The following is a 20,973-nucleotide window of genomic DNA, read 5'->3' as shown; positions in this document are numbered from 1 at the left end:
ATTTCACAGACTCGAACCCAGGACCTCTAAACTGAGAGGCGGATGGGTTAACCGTTTTACTCACCGTGCCGCCCAACAAATTTTTATATCCAGTGTTTAAGGATACATGGTTTACAATTCTGTGTAATAAATAATGACAGCAATGTTACTTGTGTACATTTGTTGCAAATGGTCAAAGTGCATAATCAATGAGCCGATTAATTGGTCGGCCCCTAATAAAACTTGAAGCCTATTTTGTTGGATTCTTTGAACCCCAAAATGTATACTTTAACATCAAATTTGCCATTAAAGGGATAACAGAAGCAAAGGCGTGAGTATTTTGGGTGAATTGGCGGACATTTTTTTGGGAGGGGGGAGTCTATTGCGAACCTATAGTACCGCAAATTGCACTTTTTGATACTTTTATTTTGTTTTGAGCATTTTCCTTTTTTCTTAACTATGACTTACAAAATTCTTTCATCTTTTCCACTGGGGTTCTGGAAATCATGTGTAATGTTAAGCGGTCATTTAGAAGAAAACGCCTTTAAAGTTGGGCAGAAGGTCAAAGGCTAGTAATCCAGGAGCACCCTTCATACTTGCCTTTGACCTAGGAACAGATATGATTTGACCTCAGTGACCTACGGAGTCTTCAAACATTTTAGTATCAGTGACGTACCACCACAGAAAGCACACTGAAGGTTTTTCTTTTAGGCGCGATGATCTGGATGAGCTCACTGGACGATTGTAACGGGGAGCTGAAGCATATGAAGATGTAACGTCTTGCAAAAGAGAGAAAAGAGCTTTAAGTACGTGTGTGTGACACAAGTTTGCTTAAGGGAGCTTTGAGAGGGAGTGGACAAAAGCTGTAGATTTAGCTCAACGTTTTCATGGGGACAAAGGACCCATGCTGGTTCCCTCTTTGGCCATGCATGACTGTAAGAATTCATTCGGCCTTTAGGAAAGCACTCGTCCAAAAATCTCAAGCCCCGCTGCATGCCGCCTCCTCCCCCTCTCCCAAACCATCAACTGAGGCTACATTTATTATTTTGACCTTTTCTTGGCAGGGGAGTGTTGATTAGTTGCCTTGGCTTACACAGAGACAGAGGCGTTATCGTCAAATTGTGAGAGAGTGACAGAATGGGGGGTATAAGCACTGGAATAACAATCAATTAGCCTGCAATTCATTCGTATCATTGAGTATTCAATAATCATTTGCATATTCGTGATAAGTCTGCTTTTTTGTATAGTTTACAAAATTGGTTCAAATTTGGTGATACGTTTGTTGGTTTTATTTTCCACCTAAATTGTGAAACCAACTGACTGCTGTTGTGTTACATCAAAGGCATTATATGCATATATATTGATCAAATTAATTTGCAGTTAGTCAGACTGATTATTTTATAAAGTTATTTTAGAGTCTTTGCAACAATACTGTGTTTTACTTTAGATCGAAAACAGTTTGCCTAATTCTTTTTTTTTGGGGGGGGGGGGCAGTTGGGCCTACTCTATTTAGATTAGAAGAGAATAAGCAGGAGCAGCAGCCAAAGGACACAAAAACATTAAAAGAAAATAATAATAATAATAATAAGTTAACTCATTCACTGCCATAAATTCTTTTTTTTTTTTTAAGATTATTAAAAATTCGGGGCATCTAGCGACTAAATTTTCGCATGACTTCACGAGTTAACACATGAATATATCACAAATTTTATATCTGTTCTAATTAACAAACAATAAAAAAAATTATAGGTTTTCATACTCTTGTTAACAAAAGTGGAAAAACATCTTAAACTAATAGAAATAGTTCAAATTAATTTTTGACCTTTCTAGCTGTCAATGGCAGTAAATGAACTAAAAAAAGAAAAAAATATTATTTAAAATTTAGGGCTTCAGGCGGTTCAAATTTGTAATCGTAATTAATCGCATGACTTCACTAGTTAACTCAGGATTAATCAGAAATTTTATATCTGTTCTAAATGTACAACAAAAGTTGTTTTTTTAATAGGTTTTTATACTCTTGTTAACAAAAGTGGGGTAAATGTTAAACTACTGGAAATAGTTCAAATGAATTTTTGACGTTTATAGCCGTCAATGGCAGTGAATGAGTTAATTGTCATTTTTGTTGACACAAGGGGGATATGAATTTTATTTGGCATTGTGCTATAATTACACACTTGCGGTTGAGGTTTTGCTGAACATCTTGGTGAACGCTACTGTTATTGTCACACTAATCAATTTAGAAAATACTTTTTGGAATATTTTCAACATTGTGAAAAAAAATATTTGTGATTAAAAAAAATAAATACACTATACTAATACACTTTTCATGCAAAATGGAGTGACGTAAAATCAAATACAGTGCTTTTTTTTTTAATTACAGAACAGTCATTAAATGAGAATGTTAAAATTCAATTGTCCATGGTTGTCATTTAGTCCTGCATATAAGTAATAAAACTTCCATCCATCCCTCCCTCCATTTTCAGAACCACTTATTCCTTGTCAACTTGAAATACATCACGCCAAAATGTATTTAGATTTGATGTCATAAAACCCAACGCTATAAATGAAAATGAAGGGGGAAAAAATATTTGACTTGTCTGGAATACATAGTAACGGCAGGTTTTTGCATTCATATTCAGTTAGTTTCAGATATGAGAGTCTTTGATGAGCGTTCGAATGCAAATGCAGAGCAATAAATATTTTTTCTCGAGTGTGTGTCTGTCTTGTAGAACTCACCTTACAGGGAGGTATGGCATGAATGGCGTCCAACTCTCACGCGTTTCAAAGTCAATTGTTTTATCAAGAGCGCCACCTCGCGGGTAAATGACCACACTACAGTGTTGCTACTAAACTGGACCTGGAAGACAAATATTCAGTCACAGCTCATTTGAAGAGGTGACGCAAGTAGAAATACGGTTCCTACTTGTGAAGAAGTTAAAAAAAAAAGTACACACACAAAAAAAGAGAGAGAGCAATGATAATGCCGTGTTGAATTGATAAGATTACCGAATGAACAATAGAGCTTTCTCAGAACAAAAAAAAAAGTACACTTAAAAAACTTTTTATCCATCTATCTAGGTGACTGCTATTTTGCCCCTTGCTGTCGACTGAAAATGGCATCACCGTGAGTTTGTGAATGTGAAGGCTCACCTGCTTTTTGGGTTTGGTCATGTGACGTGACGGTCGCAAGATGAGCCCTTAATGTCATTTTCAGTCGACAGCTAGGGGCAAAATAGGCACTCCCTAAGATGCATAAAACTGCTAGATTTTGTTGTTTAATTAATATTCCACAAATACACATTTAATCCGAATACTGTTTAGACAAGTGGCAAATAGAACATATTGTCGAAAACGCTGGTTGTCAACACGGTCCTCGAGTATCCCTATCCAGCCTGTTTTTCATGTCACCCAACCAACACAGCTGAGGATCGTTATCAGGCTTCACGCAGAGCTTGATGATTAGCTGATCATTTGAAATACCTGTGGAAAAAAACCATCTATATTGATTATTGAACATTTTTAATTACATCTGGAACGTTTTTAAGCTTGAGCAATCATTGTTTTGGAGGTTTGAATGCTTAGAAGAGAGGAAAGCAAGTTGTTTTTAAAACCTTTATTGTCTTCCAAACAATTTTAAGACAAAATGTAAAGACTGGTTAGATATTTACAAAACACATTTGATGATGACATTAAAATCAACAGGAAAATATTGGTCATAATTTCATAGCAAATATAATATGTATTCAAAAATATACTTTTTTTTTTAATTTATTTTTTTATAAACCATTGGTCGGTCTTCATTTGCTGGATTCAGACTGACGTCCCTCGATTTCTGGAATTGACAGAACATTGGAGTTGAAAAAAATATAAACAAAAATACAGTGGTGCGTTGACTATTGATTGGCCAGACATAAGATTTTCTAGACGATTAAAACCAAGCGGGGTTACTGTATATGCCATGTTAGGTAGTAAAAAGTGTGTTGCAATCGTGAGAAGAAATCAGTGAGTTCAGTTCATAGTGTGACTGAGGAACGGCATCAAAAAAAAAAACTTTCAATCCATGCTATGCAGTTAGTCAACGTGACCTCATGGTCCGTTCATTAGCTGCGTAATGCTAAATAAAGTATTTAAACATCAAAAGCATTTTTTCTAAGTCTTTTTTTCAGTCATTTTCTAGAACCTTGTTTTCTATGTTATTGATGTATTTTTTAATTTATTGTTTTAATGAATTAAAACACTTTTAACGTTTATCCTCACTAGAGTGCTTTGGCTTTTGAACGTGGTCACGGGACAAATGAACTCTTAAGTCAAGACACCACTGTTTTCCACAAAAGACAAACATGCGTTTAATGTGTAGTCTTGTGTGCAAAAAATGGGCACATACTCGGGATCTCATGAGGCCAAAAGTCATTACAAGCAGGGCACCGAGGCTCAGTCGCTCCCCGGAAAAATCTCGCCACGCATGGGTTGTGTATTTTTATGCCACATGTCGGATTCTCACAGATTTGGCTCTGAAAAATCAAATTAAAGGACTTGTTTACTTATCGGTTTGACACAAAAACATCAAGATTGCTTCAAAGACTTTTCTAGAAGATGTTTTTGGGCGGCGTGGACCTGGAAGGCAATGTTGCGACAGATGCGGCACATTTTAACCTGGTCCTGATACATAGTGCGAATGTATTGATCCATCTCGATGATACATCTGGTGGATAAGCAGTATTCACCCTCTTTCTGCACAGAATAATGACAAAAAAGTGTATTTCTATTTTTAGTTGACATTATTTACATGATGAACGCAAACGTATTACAAATATGAATCAAAAAGCCTTTTGCTCAAGAAATGTTAAGTGATCAATATAATACCCTACAGATTTTTATTCTGGCAATCTCTGACGCAATAAAAAGTTATGAGCGACTGAGGTCTTAATTATTTATTTTTTTATTTTAAAGGGCAAGTCATCCCAACAATAAATAAATAATATGGTATTCTGGTTGATATCATGCTAGTGGAATGAGTTAAGCAGCATAATCCAGCCATTTGATCCATCTCATGACATCACTGTTGCTCAGGGCTCAGGCGACGACCAATCACAGCTCACCTGTGTTCTGAAGCTGAGACCTGAGCAATATTGACGTCATCTTCAGTCGACAGCAAGTGGCAAAATGGCCGACCCCTGAGATGGATAAAAACGGCTGAATTTTGCTTCATAACACATTTTCCACAAATGTAATACTAATCAGAATGTTATATTTAGACTAGTGAGATCGCATATAACATATTATTGTCAAGAAATGTTTAAGGTTGACTTCCACTTTAAGAAAATAATTTGATGATGATGTAGTAAAGTGTAAGGCAGCACTATGAACAAGTTGTTAGCATGTCTGCCTCACACTTTGTTTGGGGTTTGAATCTTTGTACTGGATGTAAAATGTCAACACACCCCTTTCGAATGCCAATTTATTGTGTATATAAACAAAATAGATCAAGATAAATAAAACTTTTTCCCCCACCATTAATGTGATCTACAACCTGAAAAACTCAACTGAAATTGTCTTTAATCTTTAAGGAAAGGGGGAGTAAAACCGCTAATACAATACCTTATTCTGTTATTAAAAATATATATATTTACCTCTGTGAGCCAATTGTCTCGCACAAGTCGATTGAGCAGCAGTTCTGTGTCTTTCTTCTTTGTTTTTCTGGTCAGGGTGATGGCGCAATTGAGAATTTCAGTGGAGTAGGCCCTGCCGGTGTCCGAGTCCACGACCAGGTCCATCTTAAACATGAATAGTGAACACACAAAACGTTCAGAGTGGGTTTTTGTTCATCTGTGTTGCTTTGGTTAGAATTCATAAAACATATTGTAGGGAAGTGTCCAAAGATGCTAGTCTACATAACTGAACGCACTATTTTCCGGAAGATCTCCAGTTCATGATCGGCGTAGTCAGACGTCATTCTGGTGACATCCGTTTCAATCATGTTGACCTGGACAGCAGTCACATCACAGTAATTAATAACAATCCTGCAAGATTATGTCATTAACTGTAACAACATTTTCACACCAACATACATGAATTACTGCTGAATTGTGAACTCTTAACTTGCCGTATAAAGTGGAGCCTTTATATTCCATAGCCCTTGAGGCCCCAAGTTTTTTTTTTTTTTTTTTTTTTAAAGCTAATGATCGGTGATAAGTGGTGGGGTTCATAGCTGTTGAGGTACAAATAAATTTACAGAAGTCTTGAAACTGGGCTACTTTTTTTTTAGAACCGCAAAGGAGGAAGCACCAGAAAAAAACAAATAGAGTAGAATACAGTAGAGCCAGGTGGATTTGTTGGTGGAGACGGGGCTAATTGCAGAGTAGAGTAGAGTAAATACCAGTGGTGGAAATAAGGCTTAAGAGTAGACAGTGGTGTCCAAACTCGGTCCTCAGAGAGACTACCCGGTGAGCGGGAGCGGCGAACAAGAACTCAATGGAGAAGCTAACAAGAGTGGCTAACACAAGCTAGCTGGAGCGGCTAACAAAAGCAGCTAGCAGAAGAATCTAGCAAAAGCTAGCAAGAGCAAAGCAGAGAGAGACAAGTATCCTAATACTGTTTTCACGCACAAGAGGCATATGCTAACTATGTTAGCGAAGTTCTTCTCCTTCGGGTATCGGTAGCAGAAAGATGGCGGTGAAACATGACAGTGGTGCAACCTATGTAATATAGCTAGCGATTACTAGACCTATGATTATATAAAAGAATGTATGTTTATGTGATAGAATTTATTTTGGGGGTTATTTTTGGAATTAATAGTTTTCTTTTAATTTAAGAAATTATTAGTTCACCAATAGATGGCGCTAAATAATGCACACTGCCACTTTAAGCAAATTTCATCATGGATTTTTTTTTTATTCAAAAAGAAAATCAATATTAAATCAGATTAGAGAACCTAAATTGAAAAGTATCATTTTTGATCATTGTTTGTTACTCTTCATGATGCAGCTGAGGCCCTGCCTCCCCTGACTGCATGTTCGCACTCAATATAATACATTTGGTCAAATTTATTGTGCTCAACCTACACAGGTTCCACTGCAGTTTGTGATCTGAAAGGCTATTAACAATTACAATACTCTTAAACATGTTTAGGAAAGATGACAGACCACATACGGATGATGATGCGACATCACTTACCAAAGCATAGTGCTGCAAACCGCTGTCTTCACACATCCCTTTTCTAATTTGCATGAACATGGGCTCCAGAATAGAGTTGATCGTATCAATAAAGTCATCAAGACGGTTTGGGGAATAAGATGCTGAAAACGAAACAAAATATAAATATCCACATTGTTTGTCTACCTTTCATGATTATGTAAGTGCATTAAGAGTAATGTATAGAAAGGCCGTACGTGCCATCATGTGTTAGCATTAGCAATGTTCGTTTATGCAGTAACTCACTATTATGTGTTGTACAGCAATGGCGATGAAGTTGCTTTGCACTTGGTTCATCAACAATGCCACTGCGCATAAGCGCCTGCAGGAATCTTCTGTGGCTGTCGTCCATCTGGTGGCACAGTTCTTAAAATTCGAAGAGAAATACTGTTAAGGCCAGTTGTAATGTTTGCTAGTTACAAATGAACGGTGTAACATAACGTGCTTACCAGGATGGAACTTCTTTCGTGTGATAACGCCAGCCCCAGTTAACCATGACACTATGTACGTTCCATTAAAATGTTATGCCGTTGCTATAGGACGTCTTTTTCAAATTATTCTATCAGTATTTATGAAGGGGGGAAAAAAACACATTACCAACTTTTAATCAGCTCCTCGACTTCCGCGCTCTTTCACCTTCATCTTTTACGCCGACCCTGGAGTAGCTACTAGCTATAAATTATTTAATGGCGACACCTGCTGCTCCGGAGGAGACATCGTGGAAAATAGAGACGAGGTGTAAAAGTGTACTGTATTGCTGACTTCAAATCAGAAAATCAATACATATCACGTTCTAACTTATCACTGTAGTAGGTTAAAATGGTAAAAAGTGTAGTTTCCGCTATTGATTCGTGAATGTCTTATTTGTTGTACACAACGTCCCAAATGCATTGGAAGTGGTGCTTATATGCAATCTAACAGGTTAATTTCCCTGCTGTCTGATCAATATACCCTCTTCTTCTATGTTGTTGACACTTTCAGTGAGTGTATTTCATCCAATACATCAAAACAATGGTAATTGTAAATGCTTTAATAGCCTAACAAATTAAATAAGAACATATAGTACAAGGTGTCCAAGTATTTGATTGCAATAGAGTCTATTATTTAAATACAGTTTTCAATAACATTGACTTTTACTGCAGCATTTCAACAAATCATCCTTAACATTATCCCACATATCCTCAGCTCAGTTACATCCAAATGTCCAGGGCTGAATTCAAGCCAACATTGCAAAATGAAAGTCCGTGATATCCATTCACCAAAGTGAAAAATCTAAAGGCAAAATTCTGATTAACCTGTTCATATGGTTTACAGTACTCTTTCAGAGCAAACAAAATGTCTAAATAATGTTCAAAAATAACATTGATACATGAGGAAATGACTGAATGGTATGGTATGGTATGACTCTCATACTGACACCAGTTATTCACACGTATTTCCCTTAAACATGACTCACACAGAGGGGGCACTTTAGAGTTACCAATAACCCCAATTTGCATTTGGGCTGTGAATAGGGTGACCAGATTTTCAAAATAAAAAGCCAGGACACTGCAATTTTGCTTAAAATCAAATATACAATAAATTCTCACCAGGAACAAGTGTAATCGCTAGTCAATCTGATGACCGGTGGTTGTGTTGTTTTAGCTAATGCTAAAAGCTATCTTGGTTGACAGTTCAACAGCGCTTAAATCATTGCACACACAAAAAAAGAAGAAGAAAAGACGACAGGAGCGGACCTGCGTAAAAGTGTGCCAAAACAGTGGGGCTGGTGAAATCCACCGGGACTCCAGACACAAGGCTGAAAACCGGACGTCTGGTCACCCTAGTTGTGAGGGGACAGTGGAACACGCAATCCTCTGCATCAATGAATACAACCCTTTGCAAAAGCATTCACTACAGCAACACCAACTCAAAATATGTTTGTATTGACTAGAAATAAATTAGCCACATACAGTAAATATATCATTTGTGTCATCAGAGCTTTAGTGTTTTAACTCATTATTCATACCAAGGAAACATTTGTTTGGTTTGCCTTTCCATCCATCCATTTGCTTATCTTCATTAGCGTTGCTGGTAAACTGGAGACTGTCCAAGCTGACTGGGTGAGAGGTTCGGTCCAACCTGGACTGGTTGCCAGCCAATCGCAGGGCATGGTTTACGTGGATGCAATTTCAATTCCTGAAATTAGGACCGCATGCGCTTGACCTTGTTTGTCTGTGTTAAATCCCTAATTGAATCAAATTTCAGAGGGTTTACGAAATGAATGTGCAACTGTCTACAAGACAAGTGTCAAATGAAAGTGAGCAGTAGGTTAAATGGGACACTATCATACTGTCATTACAGAAGGAGCCTTTTTCCTCAGAAAAGAATGATCGTGGTCATTGAGCTCTGTATTTTTTTTAGCAACGATCGTGCCATTTCTTGCTTAATTGAAACCAAGTGTAAGGGAACATAATACTGCCAAATGCTATTTGTACCTTCTTCCAAAAGTGTTTACCCACTCACCACTGGTCAAAAACCCTTCATCGTGATATTGATCAAGTTTTCTGAAGAATTAAACTGTACAGCATGTGCAAACATAAGAACTTAATACATGATTAAACTTCAGTAATTTGTTGAGGCCTCAAAGCATGTACCACTTCTGCACTTCTGTAATGACCCTTAATTCAGTGTCTTCCTTTCACATGACAAGACTTTAGTTTTAGAGCTCAGAAAAAAAAGGGGCTTCTGGGCAAATTTGATTTTGTTCTCCAAAATGCCGAAGAATGCTCATCATATAATGTCTTCGTTGTTTTGGTTGGCAGCAGTTCGCTGAGAGAACGTCAAACCTGAGAAGAAATCATTGCAAGAAAAGGAACATGTCAGCTGTCACTGATATAAATGTCTGTAAAGATAAAAGATACAATCCCATTCAAAACTATTGGACCAGCAAGGTCAATTATTTACTTTTTGTTGTACACTGAAGACATTTGGGTTTCAGATCAAAAGATCAAAACAAATCAGAATTCCAGCTATTATTTGATGGTATTTACATCTATAGGTGGACAGTATGGAGGACCATAATGCCAACATAAAAAATAAATGACAAAATAGATAAATGAATGAAAAGGAAAATAAAAATAAATAAAAAAAATATAATTAAAAAATTAAATACAAAAAATAAATAAACCATTTTTATTTTTACTTATACTGTATATACATTTTGTTGTTTTTTATTTCCATTTATATTTCTTTTTTATATTTCTTTTTTTAATTATATTTTTTACATCCGTTTTTATTTTCACTTTTTTATTTATTTATTAATTTATTTATTAAGTCATTTATTTATTTTTAATTTTAGCGATTTGGGCCCTCCATAGGACAGAGCAGCTCCCCCAATTTGCTGGTATCTATGCAAAAAAAATTAATTACTATCTGTATAGTAAATTTATAGGAATTTCTCATGCCAGACCTTTTTTTGGTTAACAATTTGGTTGTTAACCCTCAAGCCCACAGACATGAATAAGTAGATAGGACATGCCTCTTTTGAGCTCCGTGAGTACGGTGACACGAAGGCCAGACAAACACAGACAATTGGGATGTTTTTGCCCCGACTTTGCTCCTTTCTGAAGACATCAAACGTCTGACTATCTTATCTATAAGATTGTCCTATTAGATTATCCCCGTGTCTGAGGTGTGTTAAGAGTGGATGTGCCCCGACAATTTGGTCCTAAAACGAGTCGGGACAACAATCTTAAATATTGAATGTATGGCTGGGCGATATTGCCAAAATTCTAATAATAATAGATTTATAATGCACTTTACATTTATAATCGATTGCATCCCTTCACGGTAACGGTATATATCACAATATAAAGTTGAGGTAAAAAAAAAGATATTTCAAATTAATATTTTCCTAAATTATTAGTTTCTGGATAGTTTCAAGTTATATAGTCCATTAGAGAAGCTACATTTATTATGCAAATCAAATAATACAGCTGATACTTTAAATTAAAACAGTGTACAACAGGCTTTTAGTTTAGTTTTCCATACAGCCTTACCTTTTTCTACTAGACACGACTGACATAAAAATATTCAGCTTCATTGACATCAAAGCAAGGATATTAATAACGAGATCCATTGGGATCTAAGGCTACGCTCACACTGCAGGTCTTAATGCTCAATTTTGATTTTTGGGGGTGAAATCAGATTTTTTTTGAGTAAGCGTTCACATTACCTAATAATTGCGACCTCTGTCTGTCTGCTATGTGGACATAATGCATCCCCAAAGTGACGCGCATGCGCAGAAGAAGATACAACGTCACAACGCTGTGAGTGCAAGTAAATTCGTATGGTTCAGCGTGTCGGGGCCACAGACTTTTATAAGTCCGAGGTCGGGGCTCATTTTTACCATCTCATATCTACAGAGTGATGCAGGAGGAGATAGAAATAATATTTTGTGAAAAGGAGGCGAGCCTGTTTGGGCGCCTCATCTCACAGAGACCTCTTTTTCCCTTCTCCCTAACGATGACGTCACGTCATTGCCGCGCGTAATAAATGAGCCATCTGCGTGGCTAAATTACTAATAACTAAACTAAATGACTAAAATCACTTCCATGTCATCTTTATACTTCATGTTTCAAGTGGGATAGTGGTCAAATAAAGTCAAATAAAAAGTCACAACTGTTACTCGAAACAACTTTGCCTATACACGTACGTCTCCCGAGCCGTGCGGACCTCGCCGTTGCGTCAAGCATATATCAAGCTTAATGACTTTTGATTACGTCGAGGTCGGATATTGGCCGTATGGACTGCAGTCGCATTGCAAAAATTCGGATTCGTATCCGATCGATGACCATATATGAAAGTGACCCGGGTCGGATATGAAAAAAAAAAATCGGAATTGAGCTGTTCAGACTGACATAAAAAGGTCAGATAAAGGTTGCATTTGGGTTAAAAAAAAACCGATCTGGGTTGCATTCGCCTGCAGTGTGAATGTAGCCTAAAGTATTGGCCAAAACAAAATACGTCAAATTTTTACCACAAAAAATGCTTGTGGAAGACAGTGAATATTTATAATTTACACTTAACATAAAACTAGCTTTCATTATATTAGAATGAGATCACTATTGGCGTACCTTGTGTTCTAGTGGGTGGTAGGAAACTGTTCATGTGTGGGGATAGACTGTTGCAACTTCTCCTCTTTGGCCCTTCTGCTGTGGCAAAGCTGTACAGTAACATAAATAACAATAATAATGCATCGGATTTATATAGCCCCTTTTTTATCTAATCAGATACTCAAAGACGCTTCAATGTGAAGGCACATGACTTGAGAGAGCGGGGATCAAACAGCCGACCTTCTGGTTACTGAACGACCGTCTCTACACCCTGAGCCACGGCCGCCATAAAGACACTCAATATACTTCTTAGAGGGCCTATATTCTCCCGTTCACCCTCAAGTCCCGGGCTTGTGCACTTTTCATCTGCATGCATTCTTCTGTCAAGACCCACCATGCTTAACCGGCGAATACGTACATAAACACAGATGAGACACGATACACTGAATTCTCAGGATGGCTGTAAACGATGGTGTTTCATTTTATTGAAAAGCCATTAGCACCGCCAAAAATTCAAAAATTTTGTGCCAATAAATATTTGTACAGGTTGAAGTGGACATGAGAAGGGCTGTGCATATGAATTTTGGTGAGAATTGGTCACGGTATATGGCATTAGGGTGAACAAAAATTAAGTGGATAGGAGAATCCATGCAGCCACAAAAGTGTGCAGCTTTTCCCTCGTACGCACATGGGAGAATATGGCCCATAGTGAATTTTATTGCTAGTCACTAACTCACCGTTCTCTTTTCCATGAAGCTGGTCAGGAACTCATCTATGTCAGTGCGTCCTTCTAAAAAGTTTTCAGCGGTCTCTTCTGACTCCTCCTCTGCTTGATGTGCTGCAACCTTTAACCGAGCCTGGAGAGTCCGCAGACTACAGCTCTACAGTACGGGAGAGAAATGCAATTGCTTTCCTTCCATTGTACATGCACTGAAAACAATTACTACCGTACATGTGAATGTGGAACTACAGTGTTCCCTTCACTTTTTCGCGGGTGATACATTCCATGAAATAAATGTTCCCCCTCCCTTTTTAAAAAAAAAAACTGGTCCGACTTGGAAAAATAGCCAGAAAACCCGCAAAATAGTGAGGTAACATTCTCTTGCATCAAACTGGCTGTGCCTAATCCAAACTAAACACCCCATAGGATGTCTCCATATAGGGAAATTCATTATGCCACGATGAGGTTTACCTCACTGAGATCATGTTGTTTCTGCATCTTTGTCTCAAAGGCAAACTTCAGTTGTGTCAACTGTTCAAACTGAACACACAGAAGGAATGAGAGTCATTGGAAAACTGAAACAATTGGTACATTTGAAGTAAATATTTTTGGAATAACAATATCAAACCTTGTAAATAATTTCTTGTCTTTTCCCTTCCAGTTGTGGCTCCATTTGAAGGTTTCTTTCTGCAAAAAGAGACAAGTGTTGTTCCCAAATGATTTAAGCTTCTCCTTCCAGACTTGGCTGAGCATATACAGTCCAGGGTTGGGAAAGGAACGTACTTGCTATATCCACAATGTTATTGACAAGCTCCTCTTTATCATTTGTGACTTGCTTGAGCTGTGGCAGCGTGATGAAGAATCTCAGTAAAACATCCTCATTTTCTGACATGTCGGAGAGTTGAGTCAGACTGGGGCAAGGCGCAGCAAAATGTGCAGGATGGATTGATAGATGAATAGAAGAAGACAATGAAGAAAAAGAAGTAGACAGAATATGTTCTTCAATTTCGCTCACACAAACATGCTTGAATAATGGCTTAACACTTGAGAGAATACATTACTTCAAGTCAGAGAGTTCAGGAAAAGACTCGGGAATCTCAGGCATTTTATACATGTGCCCATTCAGGCCAGCCTGAAAAGACAAATGGTAATAATGGACAGAAAAGAAAACATTTAAGTGCAAGTCAGCCTATTAACAGGGTCATTCAAAACTATGTATTATCAACGATCCATTTCTGCTGCTAGATTCTAAACTGTAATTTCCAGACTACAAGCCTTTACTTTTTCCACACGCGCTGAAACCTGCAACTGAAAGAATGATGCAGCAAATTTATAGATTTTTACGAGTCAATGAGCTTCGCGCTGCAAATATGTAGCTCTCTGATGTGCCCATTCATGAGAACGAAGGGTGCCCAATTCTCAGAGGGTTAAGTAAGGTTTAGGGTATCAGGAATCAGCAACAGCTCCGAGATATGGCAAACGAGGTACAGCCTGATGTGAGACCAAGATCAAATTTCTATTTAATTGTGCAACTATAACTTGAGTCACTGTCTATTTTTATTTATAGTACAGAGTACAGAGAAAAAAAATGCTATTGAAGGGTGATTTTGGTGGAGTTAATATACACGGTAATGTTAATTAAAAGTAAAAAATCTTTGTGCAACATCTTTCTGTGTAAATATCCCATGTAACACGATGGACACCTGCGGCCTATATTCAAGTGGGCTTTTATTCAGGCAATAGTTCGGAAATTAAGGGTATTTTAGTCAATATCTATTCCTGGTGAAACTGAACTAAACTATTCTAAATCGTAACTAGTGCTTTGAAACATTAAGAACTAAGTTAACATCTTTACTTTTTTTTCCCATCAATGTACCTGTAAGTCTCCAACAGGTACAGGCAATGGCAGGTCGGTAATGAGACCATAAGGGGCTGGACCCCGAGGGGACCCATGGACAGCGTCAACTGCAGGATGAATCGCTGATCCTACTCCAGATGGAGCCGGCGCTAGAGGTGGCGTCTGACTTTGTCCACCATGTCGAGGGCCATAGTGGTAACCCGCAGTCTGGTAAGGAGAGATGCTCGATGGCTTGTACATACTGCTGCTGGTTTAGATCAAATACCATTATGTTATTATTTGCATCTAAAGAAAATTGAGCTGTTTAGCTGTTTGTACAAGCCATTTTTAAAAATTGGTATCTTGGTCAATGCAATTCTTTAGAACTAGAACAGACTCACTATGGAAAACCAGACGGGCCAGTGGACATCTGGGCGGGAGGACTCTTCCAGAACTCATCCAGCAGACTTTGAATAACCTTACCCAGGTCTGAATGCATCCCAAACTACAACAAAAAGGAATGCAGGAAAAGCATGATTAACTAATGCTATCAATTATCTCTAGTCCTGAGGGGCCACGTTAAAATTACAATTCCGGCCCAAATCCTTGAACAATAGTTTAACAATTTGTAAATGTCCCAGCCATACTTACATTAGTGATGAGGGGGCTTGTAATCAACGTGCCATTATTGCTGTCGACAAGGTGGTGGCCAACAGGAGGATAGATGCTAACCACTGGCTTCTCCTGAGGGAACTGAGGCGGCAGAAGACTGGAAGCAAAGAAGAGGTTGACAACCTTAGCTTTGATTAAACTTTATAGACCTCTCTCTATATAAGAAATCAATACTGTGGTAAAGTATGACAATAGCTTGTATCTAACAGTGTTTTTTTTTTGGGGGGGGGGGGGTAACAGCTCTCAGAAGCATTCTAGCGTGACTACATTGGTGGCTGACACTAATGAAGCCTTACCAAACAATTACACAACAGTAAGACTCTTTTCTCTAAAGTTGCTCCATTTGTTCAGACATTTTTTTTCAGTCTTTCATGTCCGAAAAGGTAAAGCAAGAGGTACTGTATTGTATATGGAACGTCCAAATTCCAAACTGTTTGAAGGGTTGAATATGGTCAGCAATTGACCCCTGTAGCTCTCAGCTTAGGCCATCATTAGACAAAAACTCTCTTTACTGACCATTGTGGCCTATTTAATTTAGCTAAACATGCTAAAGTACATGTGATACTCAAAACCTGTTAACTGTGTCTGCAAATATGAACTCACATGTTAACAGTGATGGTAGAGTTGTTGACTGTAAACGGGATCCTGTATTCCACATCTTTCTGGATTTCTGCAATGCTGTTTGGAGACAGAAATCCAGTCAAGTCGGGAGCCTTCAATATGTCTTTGCAGTTATGATGCTGACAGGAATTGCAAACTAACAAAGATGAAAGTAAGGGCTGGGGGGTATGGGGAAAACAGCTACCACGGTTAATCAACCACAAAAATTGGTAAAAAAAAAGGGGGGGGGGGCCACCATTCCTTTTTCGGCATACACTAATGACATTTGACACAGCCCGCAAGGCCACTTACAAGATACAAATGAAGTAATCAAGACTAAAATAATAGAGTTTCTCTTCAAAACTCAGTGGTGAATAAAGATAATTCGGTTTTAGAAGCAAAAATAGTTTCCTTCCACTTTCTGCTCTGTGTCAAGGTCTGAATTATGAACATACTGTTTTAATGATACTCTAGAAGCTGTTTTAAAAATAGTCATCTTACTCCACTTTGCTCTAGTTTTGGTTATGAATGTGGCAATGGGCTTCAGCTGCTGCTAGAAAACAAACAATATAATTCCTTGCTTGATTTGATTTGAATTGAAATGCTATAACTCTATTGTTTAATGAATTAAAATTGAAGAATTTTAAAGTGGTCTTTGCATCCGTCCATTTTTCTGTAAGCAGCCCTCAAACGAAAAAGTTTGGACACCCCCGTTTTAGATTCTCTTTCACTATTTTAACATAACACTGCACAGTGCTATTTTTCTTGATTAAAAAACATAGCAAACACTGCTTGATTTTTGCTTTTTTAGAAGCTAGAAGGGATGAAAAGGATTTAAATTAATTTCAATGGGAAAAAATTATCTGATATATGACTGAATTCTGTTACAAGCTTGGTCAAAGAACCAACAAAAAAGTGGCTTCTGAGTCTTGTCGGAAGGATCTAAACAGTGTTAACAATTTCCCAGAAGTGACAATCACAATGGCTGCCAAACCAGTGACATCACGCTGCTGTGTACGCGCTGGCTGACAAAGCGATTAAATCACATGCACTTAGTAGTCAACAATGACGGTGAATTAATACGGGGACTAGAAAAACACTCAAAATGCACTTTTGTAAGACACACGTGACATGAAACGATATCACAAGACGTGACCGGCCTGCGACAACTCGTGTTGTTAACTCTAAAGATAGCCACGGCCATAGTCACAGTTGACAACTAGATTAGCCAACACGCTGGGCTACCAGGAAGTATTAGCACCAAGGCACATCATCAAGCACCCGCGTAACAAAAGGTGCTTTGCACCTAACCTTCCTGACGTCCACTTCGAACGAGTCTTTAAATAATCAGAATATAACACTGCGAGTTCCACTCCTCGCTACATGATGACAGTTTAGTGACGTGTATGCTGTGAAGTTACACAATTTGAATGTTATTGGGATTAAAATGACAATACACATTCCACTGGTATAACAAAATGATAGGAGTTTACCGCAACCAACATGACCGCGTTGACGTTACCTAGGATGAGCAGCTTTTAGGGACTCAATCTGTCGCTGCCTTTGTTGTTGCAGACTGTTGAGTGGAGTGTGAGGTCCAGAACCCTTTGACATGGGGAAAAGCCAGTTCATTCTCTCTAAAGCAGATGATAACACTTAACTTGGCAATAAAATAAAAACGTCTGATGTAAACGTCTGATGTAAACTGAAGCGAAACAGTAGAACAGCACACGCTAAGTGGAGCTTTGTGCGGCTAACCCCATTAGCTAATAAATAACGTTGCTAACTCGGGTTTTGTCCGCACACGTGTTTACAGATACGGTAAAAAAAAAAAATCTGACGGAACAGCGTGTTGTGCCAGATTAAATGTATTCGCTCGGGTCTCTCGTAATCAGTTTGTTTTCCGTTTGGCAATGAAATTAATGTAACCGGTACGTGAGCTAATTCGGGCTAAAGGAAAACAACATTGACGCTCAAGCAACTTCTTTACGTAGTTCGTCACAGCAAAGCAGGTAAGGTGAAACTTCCTGTTTGTTCTTTCAAAATACAACATGCATAAAGAAAATCATCAACTCACTCATTTTCATTACTTTTATTTAGTTTGAAAATTTGATTTCTATTGCTTTTTCAATATCACATTTACTTGCACTCCATCATAGAGGAAGTTGGAAACAAGCTAGACTATAGCTTTCTGGTTTATTTCTTAGGAGGAGAAAGTATTCCGTCTTATATCCGTTTGTATCCTGATGTGACGGATGTTGGGCGATACTGCACTAACGCTTTCATTAATCGTTTTTGCACTAAGCGTTTTGCGCTTAATGTAAACGAGAACTATTTATTTTTATTTGATTGCATTTAAGTCTTGACAATAGTCTGGCTTGTCATTTATCTTTTATTTGTTATTTTTCGCGTTCACTATGTTTTGTATATAATTTTATTTTTTATGTTGGGGTTTCTGGCTCTTCATTTAAGTGTTTTTTTTTTTTTTTGCACTAAATGTTAATGAAGCCTATTTATTTTATTTTTTATTGCATTCGTCTTTTTAATTGTTTTAGTTTGAGATTTATCGTTTAATTCATTATTTCCCACTACATTATTTGACAGATATGCATAATAATCTTCAGTGTTCAGGATACGCTTTCATTGGCGCCCGTATATCCAAGCTAATGGCTAATGTGGATGGCGATGCAAAATATTAAAAAGCACACGGATTTAGATAAATAAATATTTATACATTTCGATTAATAATCAATAGGAACCAACATGCATTAGAGGTGCGATGGTTTTGTTAGTGATGGCCGGGGCGGTTTGGGAGCGTGTGTCGAGTAGTCCAGGAAGAACTTTCTAAAGCGCGTGTCGGGGGGTGATTCATTTCGGGCAAATGACGTCATCGATGACGTTGCATCATTAATTGCTATATTTTCTACAGTATTGCTTATTTTCATAACATCACATTACCCACACAATTTTAATGAACTGATTAACTGCATGAGTGTAACACACAAATGTACGTTCAGCGTAAAAATATATATATAAACAATACCCATATTAATAATACACAAAACAAATATTACAATTAAATAAAAATTGGCAACTAAAGCATGTGTAATTCCTAAACCAACACTAAAAAAGGCAAAGTGGTTCAAATTACAGTTTCAATTTCGACCACCAGGAGGGCTTGTGTGCACATGTAGCAGAAACATTTTGTTATCCAATTTGATGGAAAACTTTCTTATAACCTCATCTGCTAATCACAGGCTTATGTCAGTGACGATGATATCGACACACGCATTCATGCTTTAAGGCGACATTATTTTAACCATATATCGATAACCACTCTGAACATATTCCTTCCATCAATGCTCCATTAAGAAGCAAAGAACGTTCATCAATGGCAAGAAATGTATGATAAAAATCATTATTCATTGCCAGCTTCACGCTCAGGAAGAAATATCTCCTCTCTTCATCGTGGTTAGCGAGACCAAACACTTTAGAAACACATTTCTCAAGTTAAGAACTATAGAAATGATCCCTGAAAGTATAGTCTTAACTTGCTATTGGGCGACGACGGGAAGTCATACGCGAGAGTACTATTTTCACCTCAAGGTCGCGTTTGTAGTTACCTTTGTCCAAACCACACTACATTACGTCTAGTAAGAAAAAAACAGGAGTACAAGTCAATAAAAATTGATCGGGATGCCTCAAAAAAGAGTTAATACAGTTATATCCCAGTACACAATCCCAGAATGCTTTGCGTTATCTGTTTTGATATAATTCGTCTTTTTAATCGAAATCACGTATTTTTTTTAAGTCAACGCTAAATCAGTATTAACATAAAGTTAAATACGTAGCTACATCAAAAGGTTACAATGAGCTTTAGTGTACCAGTGGTTTAATTTAGCGTTTATAATGATAAAATCGAAACAACTGTGTGTCAGTTATAACGTTCCGACAGTAAACTAGTAAAGTATAACTGTTCCGCAATCGTCACGTAAAATACTGTACTATATTTACAAATGTTATTAAACAGTTTAACACTCCAAATTAGGGAAACTGATTAATACAATCATGTGATAAACAAACGAGGCATAATATAGGTCTCAATACTTTGTTAAATCCCGAACACTACCCACATTAGGTCGGGCTTCGATTTTGACTTGCAGTCAGCTTCTGTGACACTTGAGGGCAGCATTTTGACAACGACTTTAATAACCATTTACTCATTCAATGAGCTGTCTGCTTCCATATTCTTGTGATTGTTTCTTAACATTGTTCATGGTACAGGTGACCCTCTAATGTTTCACCATAAAAAAAACACAACACAATGCATTAAAAAAACAACAGAAAATGAAAAAGAAAAAAAAGGGGAGAACTGCAGAATAATTTTATCAAAATTTTCCCTCTAGATTTTCCCAAACAGGTTCATTTGACCCACACCATAACAAGAGGGTTGATATGTGCTGCTTTAATATTACAATAACGCAGCACCGTTTTCTTAATGTCGTACAAATACATTAACTGACGTCGAATGAACACTAAGTAAAACGTTAGTTTCTGTTCACTCTTCTTTATATTACGTTGGCACTTCAACCAATGTTGACTTACCAGTACATTGTAGACGGAGGAATGGAACATTCTAGCTCATCAATGCAAACTAAGAAAGTAAAAAAAAAAGTTGTGTTCGAACTTCTTGGGCTCATGTCATCATCCTCGAGTTAAAAGCTGTTACGTGACGAAATTCATTGCGCATGCGCAAAGCAAACCGATGCGTTAAATTTTCACCAAGTACATTATTCAATTAATATATTTAACTGGGAGACGAAAACTTCCAACTCAAACAAATACATTTATATCTAATATTTCAATTAAATATGTAC

The 20,973-nt window shown here is 37.5% G+C and overlaps 2 protein-coding genes and 1 non-coding gene across 6 annotated transcripts; all 3 read right to left on the bottom strand.

Moving 5' to 3' along the window:
• Window positions 1-3,721: 3,721 nt before the first annotated feature.
• nsmce1 (NSE1 component of SMC5/6 complex) lies at window positions 3,722-7,837 on the bottom strand. Its single transcript, XM_077571035.1, has 9 exons — window positions 7,772-7,837; window positions 7,620-7,670; window positions 7,417-7,536; window positions 7,153-7,274; window positions 5,885-5,962; window positions 5,610-5,753; window positions 4,594-4,710; window positions 4,364-4,490; window positions 3,722-3,811 (listed from the first exon to the last, which is right to left on the bottom strand). Coding segments are annotated over exons 1-9 (795 nt in total). The 5' UTR covers window positions 7,773-7,837; the 3' UTR covers window positions 3,722-3,776.
• Window positions 7,838-8,184: 347 nt separating this feature from the next.
• vps37a (VPS37A subunit of ESCRT-I) lies at window positions 8,185-20,960 on the bottom strand. Of its 4 annotated transcripts, none has more exons than XM_077570533.1 (13): window positions 20,702-20,886; window positions 17,619-17,701; window positions 16,100-16,174; window positions 15,476-15,593; window positions 15,226-15,329; window positions 14,864-15,092; window positions 14,049-14,119; window positions 13,771-13,898; window positions 13,616-13,674; window positions 13,459-13,527; window positions 13,004-13,147; window positions 12,288-12,376; window positions 8,185-9,998 (listed from the first exon to the last, which is right to left on the bottom strand). In XM_077570533.1, the coding sequence occupies exons 1-12, from the start codon at window positions 20,729-20,731 to the stop codon at window positions 12,296-12,298; spliced, it is 1,191 nt and encodes a 396-aa protein (XP_077426659.1). In that variant the 5' UTR covers window positions 20,732-20,886; the 3' UTR covers window positions 8,185-9,998; window positions 12,288-12,295. The 4 variants fall into 4 exon arrangements, with proteins under 4 accessions (XP_077426659.1, XP_077426660.1, XP_077426662.1 ...); XM_077570534.1 differs by having other exon boundaries at window positions 14,864-15,089; XM_077570536.1 differs by lacking the exon at window positions 17,619-17,701 and having other exon boundaries at window positions 20,702-20,960.
• On the bottom strand, window positions 19,429-19,644 carry LOC144055847 (small nucleolar RNA U3). Its single transcript, XR_013294948.1, has one exon. It is a non-coding gene; the product is annotated as a small nucleolar RNA U3 (small nucleolar RNA).
• Window positions 20,961-20,973: the final 13 nt, after the last annotated feature.

This window comes from Vanacampus margaritifer, chromosome 7, assembly GCF_051991255.1.
Source record: "Vanacampus margaritifer isolate UIUO_Vmar chromosome 7, RoL_Vmar_1.0, whole genome shotgun sequence".
NCBI classification, from domain to species: Eukaryota; Metazoa; Chordata; class Actinopteri; order Syngnathiformes; family Syngnathidae; genus Vanacampus; species Vanacampus margaritifer.
This window is presented reverse-complemented; position numbering and strand designations above follow the sequence as displayed.